This window comes from Doryrhamphus excisus, linkage group LG20 (genome assembly GCF_037039965.1).
Source record: "Doryrhamphus excisus strain RoL-2023G ecotype Guam linkage group LG20, RoL_Dexc_Guam_v1.1, whole genome shotgun sequence".
NCBI classification, from domain to species: Eukaryota; Metazoa; Chordata; class Actinopteri; order Syngnathiformes; family Syngnathidae; genus Doryrhamphus; species Doryrhamphus excisus.
In genome coordinates this window covers 10438290-10458595 of record NC_136376.1, presented here as the reverse complement: position 1 = coordinate 10458595, position 20306 = coordinate 10438290, and the positions used below count along the sequence as shown (strand labels likewise).

Here is a 20306-nt window from a genome sequence, read left to right as displayed (position 1 = left end):
ACCTATTCCAACGAAGACACAAGCGTACAAATACATGTATTTAATTGTGTTGTATTCAGATATCTTTTTATCGCTTGCAATAATCACTGTTTTTCATATGTACATGCTGGCGTTCGGGGTTTCTCTCGTGTGTATAGATTCTATACACACGAGAGAAACCACAAACGCAGTTGGTTCTTCTGTTGCAGGCATGTGTTTGGCCAGCTATGTGGGGCGGCTTGAGCATGACCTGTGAACCAGGAAGTGCGGGAATCGGTGTGTGTGCTGTGCTCTGGTGGTGGAAGTGTGAAAAATAAAGTTGACTGGAAGCAGCCGTTCGCCGTTTTTTTTGGTATTGAAATCCTTAAGCAAAGATTGATTTAAGCTGCACTCGACATTGTTCTATACTATAGCACAATGTCAAGTGCATTATTGCCCACTTTTTATGCAGTTCGGCGCAGGATCGGATATATCGACAGTCTGGTTATATCGATATTTTTTCCGACTCCCGACAATATGGATATAACGAGACTTTACTGTATATGAGACTCGTGCTTATAAGTGTTGCTGTGCTAGTGGAACAGAAGGGATGTTGGAGGTTCAGGGTTAGGTTTCAGCCTGCAACAGTAGTTGGTTTTAGGGATTATTGTGCCTGTTGTGGTCAAATGACAGGACAAACATGGACTAAATCACCTCTTTGGTTGGGCTTTTAACAATATAAGAAGATAATCTTATATGGCAGGTCTTTAAAAAGACATAAGACTGCTGGTCTCAGACTGTTGCATTTCTGTTTTTTTTGTTGTTGTTGTTTTCCTTTCATTGTGGCCCTAATACTCCTTTGTCGTTTGATCCGTAAGTCACAGGACAGAAATATTACATTTTTACAATTAAACAGTATTGTTCAAGTTAGCACCAAAGCACACAAAATGACATGAAGGCAACTTGAAATACAAAAATACACATAAATAGCCCCACGACTTAAAAATGTAACTTTTGATAATTGCACTTTTTTTTGGACTTTTGCCCATCTTCCACAATCCTTATGTGAAACATCAGCACACATCATTGCTTTCCAAATATGGAAAAACTGCTAGCATGAGGCAGCTAACAATGCATGTATATACATGTTGTAAGCATGTACTAATACGCACATTCATGATAACATGTTCTACTTCCGAGTATTTTGGTTATTTTAAGCATTACCAGAACTTCCTGGGCGTGTTGATTTCACAGCGGCCGTAGCAACGGATGCTACTTCCGTCAACAACATCCGCAAAGAGAGAGCGTATGCTATCACCAGTCATGGCAGACTTTTTGAGAGTCGACGACGACTACTACAATTTACTTTTACTCCCTCAATCAGAGTATAACATTGCTGGGTGCTATAGTGAAACACGAACCCATTGTCATTGCAAGTCACTTACAATGTCCGCTCTCACTGGGATGCCGATTAATGGGATGGCTGTATCTTCCAGCACAAGACTTAAATTCAATTCGGTAAATTTGATTCAAACTTTCAGGTAATACATCAACTCCATTAGCTTACGTTACTTCTCGGTGGTGGTGTGAAGTGTTGTAAACAAGGCAATGTGTCGCTACACCAGAAACGTAGTTCTTCGGTGTTAACACCTACAATGACAACGCTGTAGCTTGATTAATATGCACATCACGTGATGCAAATGACACATTGTTGCTGGTTTGGAAGGTTTTTTAGATGGCCTTGTAGTCAAAATAGGTGGGTCCCAATACATGCATTGTTAGCTTTCTCGTATTAGCTGTTTTGCCCATGAAAAGGGAAAAACGTGTTCATGTTCATGTCAAGGATTGTCGAAGGGGAAAATAAAAAATAAAAGTTTTCCCTTAAATATCTCTAGTCTTTTTGGTCCCACAAAATGTGGGGTTCAGTGTACATTTTCTGGTTTGGTCAGTGGGCTTTATGTTAGTAATAAACACATAACATGACTTTCACAATCCATTTAACCTGGGTGTCACTTCATTTCAAAGACTGGTTGATTTTAACCAACAGAAGTAGCTAGAAAGACCTAAAGGCACTTACAGTATTTCCTGTATATTTACGTTTTCAAGTGTTTCAGCCCCACATCTATAAAAACCTTTTTTGAGCCGTTTAGCAGTTCCACGGGGGACCACTTGTAAATGCTTTGAGGGATACTTTACATTAAGTGGAGGGGGTGTCACTTCCACTGGAGAGTGGAGGTCGGGCTCCCAGTGTGAGTGCTCATAAAACACAACAGGATTCTGTTTCAAATATCCCAGCTGTCACTGAAGTACTGGTCCTCGTCTTCATCTTCTAAAATCCCATTTTCCACCGGGTCATCGTCTTGGAGTTCCCGAACATCGTCGTCTTCATCTTTGAGCAGGGCGAGCATGTTTTGCAAAGTGGTTTTAACTTCCTGAACTTGCTTCTCCAGCGACTGTGCCGTATGAGTTAAGGAATAAGTTGAAAATAAAATTCCAGCTACACATATTACGCCATAAGATGTGATACTTATTGGCTCTAGCCGATGAAGTCATCTATGTCCAATTTGGTCACCAAGCTGATTACCGGGACACATCATCATGACGTACTCAATTTAACCCCATGCACTTGAGGAGTGAATTGGACCAATCCACTATTCATGATCTCATCAGCGGCGCTGGGTGGCAGGACCCGAGCAAAGCGACTGCACAGCTGCATTATTCATAAGCCATCAATGAGACGGGATAGAGGCTGTCGTCACAGGGGACTTGTTTAACCTGCTTAGAAACCCAAATCAAGCCAGCCAGTGTCCGGCTTGGAATCAAAGTGTCTAATCAAAGGGGCGGTTTTGATGGCAGATGGAGCCCGATGGCTTCGTTTTACTGTTTGAATGGACACAGATTGTCTCCATCCATAATTAAACAGCCATTAAAAAAAAAAAGGCTGGATCCTGCAGAAGGTTTGGCTACACTTTGAAAGCAGCACAGTCTAAAATGGGATAGTGAAGTTTGTCGAAATTTAAACTAACCATGGATTTCTCACTTAGTTTCTTCATGGTTTCAACTCATCACGTTTTACAAACAGGGCTTAGCTTACAGTTTTTCTCGATTATTTACACACAATTTGTGATGCCTGACACCCAATGACCACAACATATAACCAATGCACCAACTCCATGAACCAAGTCTGCTAAACTATAAGCACAATTCCTGCTTTACACTCAGACTGCAGATCTACAACACACTTTTTTCAAAACACTACACACAATTCTCTGAATTTTGGCACAATTTTCATGAAGTAAACTTCTTGTTTTCACAAAGAACACAATGCCACTCAAAACAGTCAAATGAATATTCCTATTATTCACACTGACTCATCACATGGGTAAACACCTGTCACACATTTTTACAATTAGCGGTCTAACAATGAGAGAGCCTGGGCAAAGGGTCAGAAATCCACAAACACACAATCCCCTTCTCCAAGCTATGGAAGATGCATGTGGAGAGATTCCAGCGGATGCTTTCCATGGCTGGATTGGCCATGCTAGGCGATATTTCCCCCGCTGCTTGGCCAGAGAAAACCTTGCATGTGATGTAGATTTGGTGCTGTGGCCTGACCCAAACAGAAGACGTGATGCAGCATAGTCTTTTGCTTTGTTATTGATTGATTTTTTTTATGATTATTATTATTTCTTTAACTGAAGCTGTATACGTTTAGATGCAGACTACTGTATGTGGAACTTTGTGTTGGCTGGGATGAACACTTCGTAGATTGTTTTTCTGTGAAAAATAAAAATATATATTTTTGTGTAATTTTGTGTTCTGAGTCAAAAAAATACCAAAAAAAACAAAAAACAATTCTAAAATATTTTATGTCAAACTGAACACAAAAAGGCCCAAGTCATGATGAATATGATGTAATCACAGTGTTTTACACTGAGCACATCAGTGTTCAACTGGTTCATATAAATGTTTGTTCATATTGTGGTTTGTGTGCCTCATTTGGAGACAAAACACCATTTTGAGAAGAATGAAGACTGTTTTGGATGTAAAGTTTCATTTTGCAGGAGAATTGAGGGGAAATGTGATTTTTGGATTTGTGTGTAGAGTTCTGAGAATATGAGGCATCCTTTCACAAAATGTGTTTAAACAATCGAGAAAAACTGTAACAGATAATTGCCCATAAGGTAGCCACGCAAGCATAAGACCGTTTTCCTCAAAAATACAGGATTTGGAAGTACTCACGCTAGGCACATTCATACGGTGCTGGACTTGGGTTCCATTCACTGTCCCACTTCCGGGCCTGAGAATTCCTGTTTCAGGCTGTTTGCTTGTCCCATTATGTCAATAATGCTATATCACTGCAATTGTCAAGGTGGTAGCTATCATATTTTACTTCCAAAAGGAGCATTCTCATTAACTACTAATTAATTACTACAAATGTAGTCACCGGTCAGCAAGCATGTCTTGCAATTTGATTTTATTTTTATTTCATCAGGAAATGTGTTGTTATAAAGTCATTCTATGGTTTGGCTACATTTGCATGGACTAGGGGAAGTGTGCCACGCTTGGATCAGTGCGCTCAAACTCGACTTTAGTCATCAAGTGGGCCCAAGAACTGTATGGCTGTACCTCAGTACGCCCTGAGAAATAATTCCAGTTAAAGGTGATCCCAGCACCGTAGATGTTAACCACGGTGGAATATTTCTGTGACTTAAAATTCATGTGACATTACATTTTCAAACCTTTGACTACTTCATTTTCAAATATTTTCACCAAAATTTTACCTTTTGTAACAAAGTAGTCGGTTTGCCCTGTACTCCATCTTCTCGAGTGCCAAAACAAAGCACCGTTCTTGTCGCTAACTCACTGTCCGTGCAGTTTTTATTGTGCTAAATAACAACTGCTAAATAACACACCATGGGGCCAAAGAAGGCTGAGCGTGCTAATACTTTGTTGAATAAGGTGAAACACACTTGAATTCAATCTCAAAGGACGTCCACATCAAGAATAACTTAATAATAACTTAACTTAATAATAATAATTGTTCAATCATAAAACGGTAAGGTTACCTAGACAACATGGTTGGTGGCATACCCTCCTAAGAATTCCAATCTGAACCCAAAGGGGGTGCCCATAATGCCAAAAACAGTTAAAACATGTGATGCACAACTCAAGAGTCCACAAAAACAATGAAACATAAAATAAAAAATATATAAAAACTATCCGGAAGGTGCTTTTTCTGTCTCTCTTCACAGCTCACTATCGAGATGAAAACTCAATTAAGCTCCACAGAGGTTGAAGTTTTGATCTTCCAGTTTCTATAGCAACCGTAGAATCATCCGGTGTTTGTTTCCTGTTCAATTTTTTTGCAAGCAAATAACAATATTGTCCTGTTTCCTCAGTGACCTCAAGTATCCACAATGTTTTTTTTTGCACGAGTGCACATACTTCAAAACGGCAACAATGAATGACATTGAAATAGCAAAAGGTAGAGAAAGGAGGGCCAATCGGCTACCATCTTGATAACAGTGACCCGTCATGACATGATAAAGGAAGGAATATTTAATCTGATGGGGATGATTTCGATGATTTCAAATGTATTTCACTTCAGGTGTTTTGTGTACAAAGTAAAGGATTGAGGCTTCCCAGAAAATACATAACAATTGGCCGGACTACCAACTATTATATCATGAAAAGCATAGAGAGAGACAGCGAAAACAAACTAATCTACATCCAATCAGCATTCTAATTAGCATAGAAAATGAAGTATTGTGACCTGCAATCAGCTTCCATGTGACTCTTTATCAAGGATATTGTCATTTTCTCGCAGCCAGATTCAGCAAGTTAGAAAAGGTTTAAAATAATGGGATTGTGGGAAAAGGTTTGGGGGGGTCAATGAAAAGATGGCCCTGGAGGTATGACGGCATTCCAGTCATTACGGTGACATTCCTCTATTTGCCACACTGCTGCCCCTGTCTGCCTACTTTAATCTCGGCGCCCATGAATGGCAGCCCACATCGGCGACCCTCCAACAACCTCACTTGGACTTTTACCATTTCATTTTCCAGGTGGCACATCCCCTACCTGTCAGCAGAAATCCTCTGATCCCTGCTCAGCTTCCATTCCTCTGAATGTCAGATAAGACAGCTCGAGCTATTTATTCTCCACCTCGCCGTCGCAGAGAGCTAACATTTGGTTTGCTGACATATTCTGGATGCGTGAGTTGCTAAGCCTCCAGGAATGGAGACACCCAGAAACATTTTTTTTAACATCTGCACATACATGGACAGGAATTGAAAGGATATCAGTGAGGGCCTGATCCTGGTTCAGTATGGCCGTGTGTAAGTCATCTTCCAACGTGATTAATCTGTCGCTGATCAGTTCACAGCGCTCTGCCAGGTCTGCTGCTTCGTCATCGCTGGACACATCCTGCTGGGAGAAGGACACAATGGATGAAGACAATCGATGGAGAAAGACTTCTAACTTTGCCGACTTCAACTATTTAACCACAAAACATCGAGGAATTGTACTTGCCACTCGCAAAAAATGACCCCCCTTCTCGAGTGCTTAAGGGATGTCAAGGCCTGGCTGGCCCCCAACTTTTTAATGCTTAAGACCAAAGCTATTCTCCTCAACTATAAAGGCTCCCCTATAGACTTCGGCCCCCTCCAAAACAGCATTCGTCCCTCAGCCACCAGCCTTGGCGTCATAATAAACAGTGATTTTAAACTCAACAAACAAATTAATGCAGTTATAAAATCTTGTTTTTATCATCTTCGGCTTTTATCTAAAATTAAATCTTTTTTTTATCTTTGCAACAAGTTTGAGCAAGTCATGCACGCTTTTATTTCATCACCCCAATTCTGGCCTCCCTGCATCGGTTGCCTGTTCGTTTTAGGATTGATTTTAAGATTTTATTGTTTGTTTTTAAGGCGTTGAATGGGATGGCCCCCAAATACATCTCGGACCTCATCCAAATTTACTCTCCAGCGCGGTCACTGAGGTCCAAGGGCCAGCTCCAACTTGTGGTGCCCAAGACGAGACTTAAGACCAGAGGGGATTGAGCCTTTTCTGTGGTTGGCCCCAAACTATGGAACTTTCTCCCCTCCCAAGTAAAAAAAGGCCCCCAACATCGAAAGCTTTAAGTCTCGTCTTAAAACCCACTTTTATTCTCTGGCTTTTAACTCGAAGGTCCTGTGTCGTTTAGTTCTTCGTTTTTTATTGAAATTGGTTTCATTTTTTATACTTTTATTGCTTTGTTTCTTGTTTTTAATATTTTAATATCTATTTTACTATTTTATTTATTAAATGAGCTTTTAGTTTTGGATTATTACTTTTTAATTTTACTAGTCTGTGCAGCACTTTGGAAACTCTGTTTATAAAATGTGCTATATAAATAAAGTGGATTGGATTGGAATTGACTTAGTAGAATGCACACCACCAAGGACTGCCTGCCCCTTCCTACATGCATAAAACTTGCTGCACGTAGGATCTCATTATTTTGTACAATGGGACAAATTCTCTGTAAATGTGCAAAGGATGCATATTGCTGCCGTGAGGCGTAGAGCACCAAGAGGGGGGGCTGGGCAGCAGGGATTCCAAACACTTGCTGGTGGCGCCCTATGGCGATCTGGCCTGGTGGCTGCTACCATCTGGGAGCAATCTGTTGGCGCCCGAGAAATGCTGTGGTGGCCTTACTGATTTGTGGATGCACCGCTGTTCTCGTGATGTTGAGTGGCATGATGAAGAGGCTGTGTGGATGCCAGTTCTAGGTTAGGGAGAGTTGGTCGGGTTGGCCTGCGGAGGTTGTGTTGTGCTTTGGCTTCATATCTGGGGTTTTGCCCGAGGGGCCTAATGTCCGTAGCTCTTTGGGAATCATTACCTTAAATTCAGGACTATAAATGATGCGGACAATTTATGTCATTTTTCGAACGGCCGCCAGGGGCTCTCAAGTAGAAAAGGTAAGATTAAGACCGGTGGAATATATGCGTCAAGGAATTCTCACTTTTTTTTTCTCACTAGCACGACGCCTGGCAAAGATGGAGCACATTAAGTGCATTCACAGACACTGTTTCATTACATTATGTATTCATTCATTCATTTTCTACTGCTTATCCTAACGAGGGTCGCAGGGGGTGCTGGAGCCTATCCCAGCTGTCTTTGGCCGAGAGGCAGGGTACACCCTGGACTGGTGGCTAGCCAATCACAGGGCACATATAGACAAACAACCATTCACACTCACATTCATACCTATGGACAATTTGGAGTCGCCAATTAACCTAGCATGTTTTTGGAATGTGGGAGGAAACCGGAGTACCCGGAGAAAACGCACGCATGCACGGGGAGAACATGCAAACTCCACACAGAGATGGCCGAGGGTGGAATTGAACCCTGGTCTCCTAGCTGTGAGGTCTGCGTGCTAACCACTCATTCGCCGTGCAGCCCTACATTATATATTCATTCATTCATTCATTCATTTTCTACCGCTTATCCTCACGAGGGTCGCAGGGGGTGCTGGAGCCTATCCCAGCTGTCTTCGGGCGAGAGGCGGGGTACACCCTGGACTGGTGGCCAGCCAATCACAGGGCACATATAGACAAACAACCATTCACACTCATATTCATACCTATGGACAATTTGGAGTCGCCAATTAACCTAGCATGTTTTTGGAATGTGGGAGGAAACCGGAGTACCCGGAGAAAACCCACGCATGCACGGGGAGAACATGCAAACTCCACACAGAGGGTGGAATTGAACCCTGGTCTCCTAGCTGTGAGGTCTAAGCGCTAACCACTCAAGCGCCGTGCATTCCTACATTATATATATATTTTTTTTAATTTCCCAGGCAAAACTCACTGAAGATGGCTCCACGTCCCACTTTTAGGTTGTGACCCACCAGTTGATGTAGATGGCTTTGTCTGTTTGGATTAGTTTGTGTACTGTTTGGGTTCTGCTTATGCATAAGTTATGCACTTGGCAGACAGTTAACGGTTAAACGGTTAAACTTTCTCATTGACACGTAAACTTGTGTACAAATATTAGGGACAAAATCCGTGTAAGTGTCAAGTTGGCTGAAGCATAACGGATATGTACTACTGGTGACCACATCATGCTGCAGGTATGTAGCAGCAATGCATGATGGGGAAAGTCAAGTTGGTGTGAGAGTACAGTGCAGTAGGGCACTTGAGCATTGAGGGAATGGAACTGGCCATAATTAGAGCAGCCTCTTTTGAAGACATCGTGTCCTAGTTTCTTTCTACTTATTGGACACAAGTACACATACACAAGCGTACACACACACACACACACACACACACATACACCCAATGTTCCTGTCAAGAGAGTCCTATCTGACTCATGGCTGCAGGTGGAAAATATGAACTCCCTGAAGCTCAGAGGTGTCACTACAATGAGAAAGGAGTCAATTCTCTGTATTTTGTAAAAAAAAACCTTTTAGATGATGTAACGCTCCAACACAAATATACAAAAAACTAAAACTAAGCCAGAGGCACTAACACATCGCTGTAGACCAGGGGTGGGCAAACTTTTTGACTCGCGGGCCGCATTGATATGACAAAATTTACATGGGGGGGCGGGGGGGGTAGACTATATATTTTACACGTAACAGTCCACCTGGTATTATTGTATCTGTAAAATTGTCATGCAATCTGCTATTATTATTTATTATTATTTATTATTTTATATTTATATTTAAATATTTAAAAAATAATAAAACATTATAATAATTACAATAAAATTAAAATAGTAATATTATATTATTATTATGTAAAATATGCAAAAATAACAATAATATTATATATAATTAATATAATAATTAGCATTAATATAATAATTATAATAATCATAATAGTTCTAATAATAATTATAATAATCTAATAATAATAATAATAATAATAATAATTATTATTATTATTATGTGCTTGTGTCCCTTTTTTCAGGAGCACTTTGTAAACAACAGACCATGTCAAAAAACAAAATTGATAAAACCATCAAAAGGTTGGCTCAGGCCATGATGCCAGGTTGTATGTTGAGTTTAAATTAAATACTTTGGAAAGATTGGGCGGGCCGTATTCAAACACTTGGCGGGCCGGATGTGGCCCCCGGGCCGTAGTTTGCCCACCCCTGCTGTAGACTATTCATCTCCAATGCAATTGAGATGAACTGTCCAGGTAATGATTGAAGATAAAAACTTGAAGATAGCATTATGTTCCTGTTTGTGTTTTAAGTGGATGTCTGTCTTCACTTCAAGTGACATTGGGATTCATGTCCTCCATCAACAAAAGGAAAAGCCAGTCGAGTGAAAGAATTACTGAGCTGTTTGTTTTCAGGCTATAAAGGTTAGCAGCTTCCATAGCTGATAAGAGCCGCGTGTTTGTGTAGTTGATTGATTCTATACTGCAGCCTCCAGTCAGCCTCGCTAAAGTCAATACAACCTGAGGAGAGAAACCACAAGCTCAGTGTATACACCGAGACTCCTGATAGCTTTGTTAACAACTTTTTTTTTAAACCACAGATATGTCAACCACTCAATATTTGTTATTGTGATGAATACAATACCATCTTGTGTCAGTGTCATGTCAATCTGCATACGTGAGCGTTGCCAGCACTCGCATTACGTTGTGGCGGTTTGATGTACATTAGTGCTAATGTTAGGAGACTCTGCGTAAACAAAGTAGGCATAATTCAATTATATAGAAATGCAATACTCAGCTGCACAAAGGCCTTGTCATATTTATCTAGGCAATTATGAGCCAAAGGAACATGTAACTGCTGGATTCCCAGGAGTAGCCACACGCTATACATCCTATATTATTTACATCCCTGGGTTAGATTGACATAATCTTTCAATTCAATGTATTCAACAAAGTACACTGGTGGGAAGGACAGGGGCGCAGGTGCGTCGGGCTGCGCCAGATCGCGCTGCTCACAAAATTTGCAAAGTGCACTGGCCACCCCCCAGTCACAAGCAAATAATGAGAGAAAGACGTAGGCAGGGTTCTGGAATCTAATTGAATCTAATCACTACAGACTTTTATTCCAAATGTCAATCTGAAATCAGATCAGAGGAGATGTCAACATCAAACTAGCAGGAGGGTATGGAGGGTGTAGCATATAGTGGCACCTCAATACAAAGCAATACAAATACCGGGGAACTACTGTATTCAATACTGTGAGCGCAACCAAGTAATTGGGGGTGCACATCACAGACAACCTCGGCTGGTCACTCCACGCCTCCTCTCTGGCAAAGAAGGCACAGCAGCGACTGCACGTCCTGTGGCGGATGAGAAGAGCCTCCCTCTCCCCTCCTATCCTGACCACTTTCTACAGAGGGACCATCGAGATCCTGCTGACCAGCTGTATCTCCGTCTGGTCTGGGAGCTGCAAGGCCCCGGACTGGATGTTACTGCAGAGAGTGGTGAGGACAGTGGAGAAGATCATTGGGACCCCGCCCCCCCCCATTAAGGACATCACAAACACCCGGTGCGTATCAAGAACCCATCGGATCTACTCTGACCCCACACACCCCCAGCATGGACTGTTTTCTAGCCTGGCGTCGTGGAGAAGGCTCTGCAGGATCCGCTGTAGAACAACCAGGTTTAGAGACAGCTACTTCCCCCTGGCCATCAGACTGCTCAATGCCAAATAAGCCCCTCTACCTGCCCACACGCATAAACAAAACTTTAAATTATTATTATTTATTCTAAATTATTTAAATTATTTGTACAAATTACAGTTTACGCTGTACATTGTTCATATTTGATGTCATCTATTTATTATTTATTATTTATTATTTATTATTTATTATTTATTATTTATTATTTATTATTTATTATTTATTATTTATTATTTATTATTTATTATTTATTATTTATTATTTATTATTTATTAGTTCATTTTCTACCGCTTTTTCCTCACGAGGGTCGCGGGGGTGCTGGAGCCTATCCCAGCTGTCTTCGGGCGAGAGGCGGGGTACACCCTGGACTGGTGGCCAGCCAATCACAGGGCACATATAGACAAACAACCATTCACACTCACATTCATACCTATGGACAATTTGGAGTCGCTAATTAACCTAGCATGTTTTTGGAATGTGGGAGGAAACCGGAGTACCCGGAGAAAACCCACGCATGCACGGGGAGAACATGCAAACTCCACACAGAGATGCCCGAGGGTTATTTATTATTTATTATTTATTATTTATTATTTATTATTTATTATTTATTATTTATTATTTATTATTTATTATTTATTATTTATTATTTATTATTTATTATTTATTATTTATTATTTATTATTTATTATTTATTATTTCACAGGAACCAGGCAATGACATTTCGTTGGCAATTTCACTGCTGTGTTATTGTGCAATGACAATAAAGAAAGTCTATGTCTATGTCAAGTTAATACAGTAATAAAATGGAATAGGCGTGCTGATAGAGACCGAGTAAATAAGCAGATATAAAATGGATATAAAAGAAACATCTGCTCTTCTTTCCATTGCATTAATTATACTAAATGAAGTTGCTCATAATTAGAAGTGTGTCGTTTTGGTGTGTAATACTAGGATCACATCAGAGTAAATGGTCACTTAATACTTTTTTGGTTAATTTGTCTCTGTAGAACAGAATGAGGGTGGTACTAAAAGAACCTTGAGAGGATAAAAGAACAATTAGAAGACATTAGAAGGAAATTGAGTAGTGCTGAAACACACACACGCACAGACCAATCAATCTCCATTGTAGCGGTGGGGCAGCAGCTTGGCAGCAGCTAAGTGGAAATCATTTACTTAAAGTCATTATGGAAAGGAGAAAGAGGTCAGACTGTGTTCTTGGCAAAGAATTCAGCTCTGTCACAAAGCCACAGCATTGCAGCATTAACATCAAGTTGGCATCTTATTTTTTAACTTAATGATGCTAAGCCAGACAAGAGTCACAGTCGGATTTACCCTCATGTCTTTGCATAAGCGTACTTTCCCACAAGCTAAATCAAATGTGGCAGATTCCCTCCTCCTATGACGATAAATTATGTTGCCAGAATATTACAAACAGCTGTCAGTATGATGCTGTGCAATTGTACTGTATCACTGTAAACATTTGATTTTCGCGGCGACACAGTTTCCATTCATTCATTTATTCATTTTCTACCGCTTATCCTCGCGGGGGTGCTGGAGCCTATCCCAGCTGTCTTCGGATGAGAGGCAGAGTACACCCTGAACTGGTCACCAGCCAATCACAATGCACATATAGACAAACAACCATTCACACTCACATTCATACCTATGGACAATTTGGAGTCGCCAATTAACCTAGCATGTTTTTGGAATGTGGGAGGAAACCGGAGTACCCGGAGAAAACCCACGCATGCACGGGGAGAACATGCAAACTCCACACAGAGGGTGGGATTGAACTCGGGTCTCCTAGCTGTGAGGTCTGCAGGCTAACCACTCGACCGCCGTGCAGCCCGTTTTCAGGATCATCCATCCATTTTCAATTTTCTATACTGAGGGTCGCTGGTATCCTGGAGCCTATCCCAGCTGTCTTCGGGCGAGAGGCGGGGTACACCCTGGACTGGTCACCAGCCCACCCACATTCAAACCACATTCATACCTATGGACAATTTGGAGTCGCCAATTAACCTAGCATGTTTTTGGAATGTGGGAGGAATTCCCAAGGGTGGAATCGAACTAGCTGTGTGGCCTGCATGCAGCCCTGCTACACAATTTTTCAAAAATATACTAATAAACATGCATTTGCGTGGCTGAATACAATCTATTATTAGTCAAAACTTGTGCATATTTATGCAGATTTGTCGAAATTAAACATTTTCAAGCATACACCTAGTAGCTCAATTAACTAAAAGACAAATATAAGGCATTCTTAAGACGCATTCAAAGACATTGTGATGATACAGCATGTAGTATTTTACACTGGTCAGTAGGTGTCAGTAATGTTACTGTAATGTTAGACGAGACACACAAGCAGCAGATCTGATCTCCAGAACAGCAGGCTTTTATTGCAGTTTTAACAGGTCAACGGCTGCTAAAACTCAACTCTGAACCCCTGATGTCACTTCCTGTCTACTGCCCCGCTCTAGCTCAGTAACACATTTACAGCAACACATATGCTTATTTATGTCTTAAATGGCTTATTGTCTCTTATTGTGTTTACTACATTTGGATAATACAAGTAGAAGGTAACTATAGGAGTATTATTTCATGTTTAGAGGGCTCTAATAATGTTAAAAAACGTTTTCATTCTGTTTACTATCATGGTTCATATCTTCATTACTACTATTGCCACTAATATGTTTGTTCATTTCAGTAATATCACCGTGACTGTTTAGTACTTCTCTCTCCATTTATAACACTCACTCCTTTATAACCATCATTGTCATTTGCTGGTGTAGTCCTGTTTGTTTTTGTTCTGTTATTGTCATTGTTGTTGTTTTTGTCTGTCTTTGTATTGTCCCCCTATTGTCTCCACACTCCCCCTCTGTTTTCCTTTTTCTTCTTTTCTATCCCCTCTTGCTCCGATACAGCCAGTCCAAATTTGCATAACAAAAACATCAAATAAATGCTCTATATAACCGAGAGGGCGTAGCTTACACTTTTCCCCGGTAGAACATCTGTTTAGCATGTAAGGGCATTTAGATCAATGATACAATCTGCCCCTATGGCTGGACAGGTAAAAAATAAACAAGTTTTCTATGGTGAAATGACTTATAAATAAATAATTCACTTAACATTGTCGGGTTGGGGACCAAATAACCGCAATAAACGAGGGCCTGCTGTAATTGCATTATTAGATGATTACATCTCTGACAGAAATAACCAAAATGAACATCGTGTCCTGGATGTCAATCGTATTATAAATGTTTATAAAGAAGGTTTATAAAAAGTTCATATGCACATCAGTATTGAACAACCAAAATATGCCATTTACGTTGAACTTACGTTTAAGTTGAGGTAAACTAATGGGTCCGTGTGCGTCTCAGCAAGGCCAACATTAATAAAAGTGACACTTTAATTACAGTGATAACATTCAGGCACACAATGGATGCTATTAGCATTACCAACCTGCGGGTTAATATCCTCCATGCAGAACAAAAACTCCTCCAGTTTCTGGAACAAAAGGGAAACATTTGTATAAGCCACACTGCTGTAAACCTGCTCATGAATTATTGAAAATGCAATTTATGTCGGCTGCGTACTGTAGTATGCGAACAGTAACAGCGGCTTTGTAATGACGTTGGAATTATTCATTACCGAAAGTGACGAGAGAAAAAAAACAGACTAAATGGCTCATCTGGACAGCAGATTCCTTTGTTAGTATTTAAAGTTTGGTAATTATTTTGTTGCAGACCATCATATTGTTTATGGCTTTAAGCTATATGCTCAGCTGTATATGTATAAGCAAAGTTTCAATTAGAAGTTTTAATTAAAAAGTTGCGCAACACATATAAGAGTCACTGGGGTTATGTTTTCAAATAAACGTAAGTTTTGTGAAACTTTCCCCAAGTAAGACATACCTGTTTATTATAGGAAAACCACTTTGCTTAAAGTTCCCCTGTAAAGTACAATTGACTTTTTAATAATGTCATAAAAGTAATATGACTCCAGAGCCCATTTCTAACCACCAAACATGAAACATAATTATCCCCTAGACTTGTTTGCTCCACTCATTAAAAAAAAAAACATAAATAAAAAAATAACAGGCTTCACCACACCTATGCTGAGCTCTGCCAACAATCTTATTTTTCTAGTTTCCCCAGCATGGTGCTGTTAAAATGTGACTGTGATGTTTGGATTTTAGCTAATGTTTGTGTGTCCCACACTCCTTAACTCATCCGTTACCAAAGACGGATTTATACTTTTTTTCCAACCCGACCACACGCTCCCAAAGACATATTTATTTTACGTCTTTTTCATGAGAGGCACAAACAGGTGTTGATGCAACTCTACAATAGAAGAGAGCACATTTGGTGCGGTTTAAAGCCAAAAAAAAAACAACCGAACAGTGGCAGAAGTGCATTTTATAAGAACTCGGCCTGCATCTCTCCCATTGAAATACATGCACTGCAGCAACCAGGAAATGATAAGGCGTCTCGCCGTGTTGCGTGAAGGAGGTTACGCTCTGAAGGGAAATTGTAAATAATTAATTCATTTTGCTGAAGCCTATCCCAGCTGTCTTCGGGCGAGAGGCGGGGTACACCCTGGACTGGTCGCCAGCCAATCATAGGGCACATATAGACAAACAACCATTCACACTCACATTCATACCTATGGACAATTTGGAGTCACCAATTAACCTAGCATGTTTTTGGAATGTGGGAGGAAACCGGAGTACCCGGAGAAAACCCACGTATGCACGGGAAGAACATGCAAACTCCACACAGAGATGGCCATGGGTGGAATCGAACCCAGGTCTCGTAAGCATGATGTTAGTTTTTGTTTTTTTAAATAACGGTTAAAATTCTCACAGTAGCCATGTTTACATGAGGAGTTTGTCCTCTTTCCGAATGGAATCTTTCCAAATGACTTGGTATACATGGAAAGGAATATTCCAATCTCTTGTCTACATGTGCCGCTATAATCAACCAGAATAGTCAATGGGGTGTGCGCAGGAAAGCGTAAACATCAACATCAAGTGATACCGACTTCTCCGAGTTTTTCTTTCACTTTCACCAATCTACCATGTTTTTGGAATGTGGGAGGAAACCGGAATACCCGGTGAAAACCCACGCATGCACAGGGAGAACAACTCCACACAGAGATGGCCGAGGATGGAATTGAACTCATGTTTCCTAGCTGTGAGGTCTGCCTGCTAACCACTCGACCACCGTGCAGCCCCAAGTGTAAATAATTCATGGTGTTATATTTGTAAAAAAAAAAAAAAAGTGGTTACTTTCATGTAAAACAACCATTATTTGTGTTGTTTATGATGCGGGATTAATTACATATTTTGGCTAAATATATATGGCTACATTTGTGTCCAAGTGAGAGTTTTGACACTTTTTTTCTAACTAACTTATGTTCTACTGCTGATTACTAAAGAATGGAAAATGATAGAAACAAACTCGGGTCTTATTCATTTTTTGGTCTATACCATGTCTATATAACCCCAGATCACAATATTCTATAAGCCTTGAAAGATCAGTCAAAATCATCAAAAATTGCCAGTACCGAGAAGGGCGGCTTTTCAAAAAATGTCTGGGATTGAATGAATTAATGATATCTTATTGTATTTGATATATGCCATCTAGTATGTTGGACAAGTGTACACGTAAAAAGTGGATAAAGGACACAACATCGCTGTCGGAGACCGCCGTGGACAAACAGCTCATTATAGCTACAGATGCAGAAAATTGCATGAAAACAGTAATTCTGCTGTCACATCACCAAATGATTTCTTTTATTCACATTGTATGATTTTCCACGGTGTAGCCAGAGAAATAGCAATTAACTGTCAGGAAGGGGATGGAGAAAAAGGAGATGCATTTAAGTTCCAATAAGCAGCATCACAAATAAAATGAATATTTCCCCTATAGAGTCAATTCATAACACACAACATCCTCTTCATAACTTTTCCATCTTAGAAGCCTGATGAGTGAACTATACACAGCCTCACCTTTTACTTCTTGGAGAAATGTTAGGAGGGGCGAGGCTTTGGGAGAGGAACAAAGCAGAGAGAAACAAAAGAGGAAAAAAAGCAGAAAATAGATGCATGCAGTCAGGTAGGGCAGGTAAATTGGACATCAGTGCAAAATGTAGATTTAAAGAACTGTTTTCAAGCTGTAATCTAATGGGAGGGCGAAACACGACCTGACCATCGAGCTACAGGAGGGGCGGGTGTTTGATTTTTTTTTGTTCTTATCCTGCCTGTTCCTGCTTTGAGTACACCAAGTTAATTTCGGAATTTATAATTTATAAAAGCAATCTTCACTCGCTAAATGTACTGCAAAAAAGGTCAGTAAGGATAATTCATAATGCCGCCTACAGAGAACATACTAACTCCTTATTTCTAAAATCACAAATACTTCAACTTGCTGATATAGTTCATCTTCAAACAGCTAAAATAATGCATAAGGCTAAAAATAAGCAATTAGCTAAAAATGTCATCCAATACTTCTCTACAAGAGAGGAGAAATATGATCTCAGGGAAGAACTACATTTGAAACACTTCTATGCTAGGACTACGTTATGCTAGCCATAGCATTTCAGTATGTGGAATCAAACTATGAATGGATTGAGTAAGGACCTCAAACAATGCACAACGATGAGCCAATTCAAGAAACAATACAAGCAGTTGATGTTTGCTAAATACAAGGATGAAGAGTCTTGAACCAGTCATGATGTGCTATACATATCACTATATTGACACTTACTATGGTACCCATTTTGTCATTGGATGCTCATATCACCTCATACTTTGGTACGGGACAAAAAATTACAAAATGTAAAAATTAAAAAAAAACTGCATTATTGAAAGCAGGAAGTGAACAAATTTAACAGTTACTGATTGTAAAAGTACCAGATGGAGGGGTAGGATTTAATAAGCTTTGCTTCTTCCTACTCCTTATGGACATGTGGAACTGTGAACTGATTATGGGATGCACTCAATTGTAATCTGATGCATGTTCAAATGAAATAAAACCATGACCATTGCCATAATCAAAATAGGTGTGTCCATTTACCTGCATTGTTAACTCCCACTTCTCTCTTTAGAAAGACGTGTCATCATGTTTCACGTAATGATGGGCAATATTCCAAAAAAAGGATGGAATTAAGAGTTCTAAACAATAAATTAATGAATTAATCAGCTCAGTTTAAGCATATGCAAGATTCTGAAGAAGGGCCAGTCTGGGAAGAAACATTGAAATCCATGCAGTCTAGGCACCTAATGCTGACGTAAGTCATTTAAATATCACCCTCGACTGAAAAACAGCAAGTATAAAGTTTCAGGGATGCAGATTAGCAAAATATAGACTCTATGAAAAATATCTGGCAAGTGGTGTGTTTTTTTTAATATAAAATTCTTATGGCTGCTGGCGCTGTTGACTTTGTTCTTATCTCAGATGAGACTGTCAGACATCGTGGGTGGAGGGAAGTGTGAGGAAAAGAGTGAATGATTCGGACTTTGCCCCGAAGCACCGACTTCAAATCACTGGTGAAATATTACTCGTGCACACCCCCACATGCATTCTCACTAACCACATTTGATCATGGACTACACGGTAGAATCTGTACAATGTAGGAATATGTTCCCAAATGTTTGGCTCTCAAATGTTTTGTTGTCATTTGGAGCTACCTTGGAGAGAATAGCGTGATGAGAGTAGTGCTCATCTTACAGCAGGGGTCTCAAACATGCGGCCCGCGGGCCAAATGTGGCCCACAGGACACTAGTTTGAGGCCCCCGCCTTGATATGAAAGTTTAATGTTAGTGCGGCCCGCGCAAGTTTGATATGGATGCTGTATGGTATCATGTACCCAGAAAAAATTATTACGTTTGATTAATGTTCATGTTAAAGGTTAAATAACTGTTAATAGTTATCCTCCCTATCCGTGTGGAAGTGGTAAGTTCTTGGCTATTTAAGTTTAAAGGAAATAACTTGGAGGCTACCGTTTAGGTCGCTAGCTCTCTAGTTTGCGAGTTAGCATGTGTCTCAAGACCCTGCAGTTGCGCAATATGTTGTAAATAAAAAGAGTATAAATGTGACTATAGTCGTGTTTTGTCATGTCTACAGGGCTCTAATAATGCTTTGTTCATTTTAATCTGAAAAAATAATTTGTCTACCCACCAACTATATGTGGTTTCTTAAGTTTTTATTATTTGCCGTTTTATTATTATTATTATATTTATTTATTACTGATTGGTTGATTTCCTTTATTCTTGATTTGTTTATTTATTTTTCATCTTATTTTTTGCAGAAAAATAAAAATTAAGATATTTGAGAACAGTGGAATGTTTTATCAGAGCTTTTATTGTAGAAAATCGGAACCAAAGCACTGAAAAAGTTTGTATATTTTTCTATTTTTAATAAATGCGTTTTGTTTTTTTTTGGGAAAACCTGATGCGGCCCAGTCTCACCCAGACCCTAGCTCCAGTGGCCCCCAAATAAATTGAGTTTGAGACCCCTGTCTTACTGTGTTGTTCTGACACTGCTGATCGTACGAAATTAGCATGTCTTTTGCTAACAAATGACAGAACGGACACAGCAGGTACATGCAGAAGAACAGGATGTTCTCATCTGACCTTTCTGAGGCAAGCATGGGTGAAGTGCCTGAACGCCACATCTTTAAGTTGCAAATGTCATCCTACACATGTTGC

General features: G+C 40.0%; 1 protein-coding gene across 4 annotated transcripts in view; it reads right to left on the bottom strand.

Annotated features, from left to right (window-relative positions):
- Positions 1-332: 332 nt before the first annotated feature.
- Positions 333-20306, bottom strand: part of disc1 (DISC1 scaffold protein) — a 67667-nt gene continuing 47693 nt past the window's right edge. The window contains exons 13-15 of one of the 4 annotated variants that reach the window (XM_078787202.1): positions 15056-15100; positions 6264-6390; positions 333-2413 (exon numbers count right to left, since the gene is read on the bottom strand). In XM_078787202.1, coding sequence (XP_078643328.1) covers positions 2241-2413; positions 6264-6390; positions 15056-15100 — 345 coding nt within the window. In that variant the 3' untranslated portion in view covers positions 333-2240. Of the gene's footprint in view, positions 2414-6263; positions 6391-15055; positions 15101-17105; positions 17442-17486; positions 17643-20306 lie in introns of those variants that run through there. The other 3 variants (XR_009120401.2, XM_078787204.1, XM_078787203.1) reach the window with 3 other exon arrangements.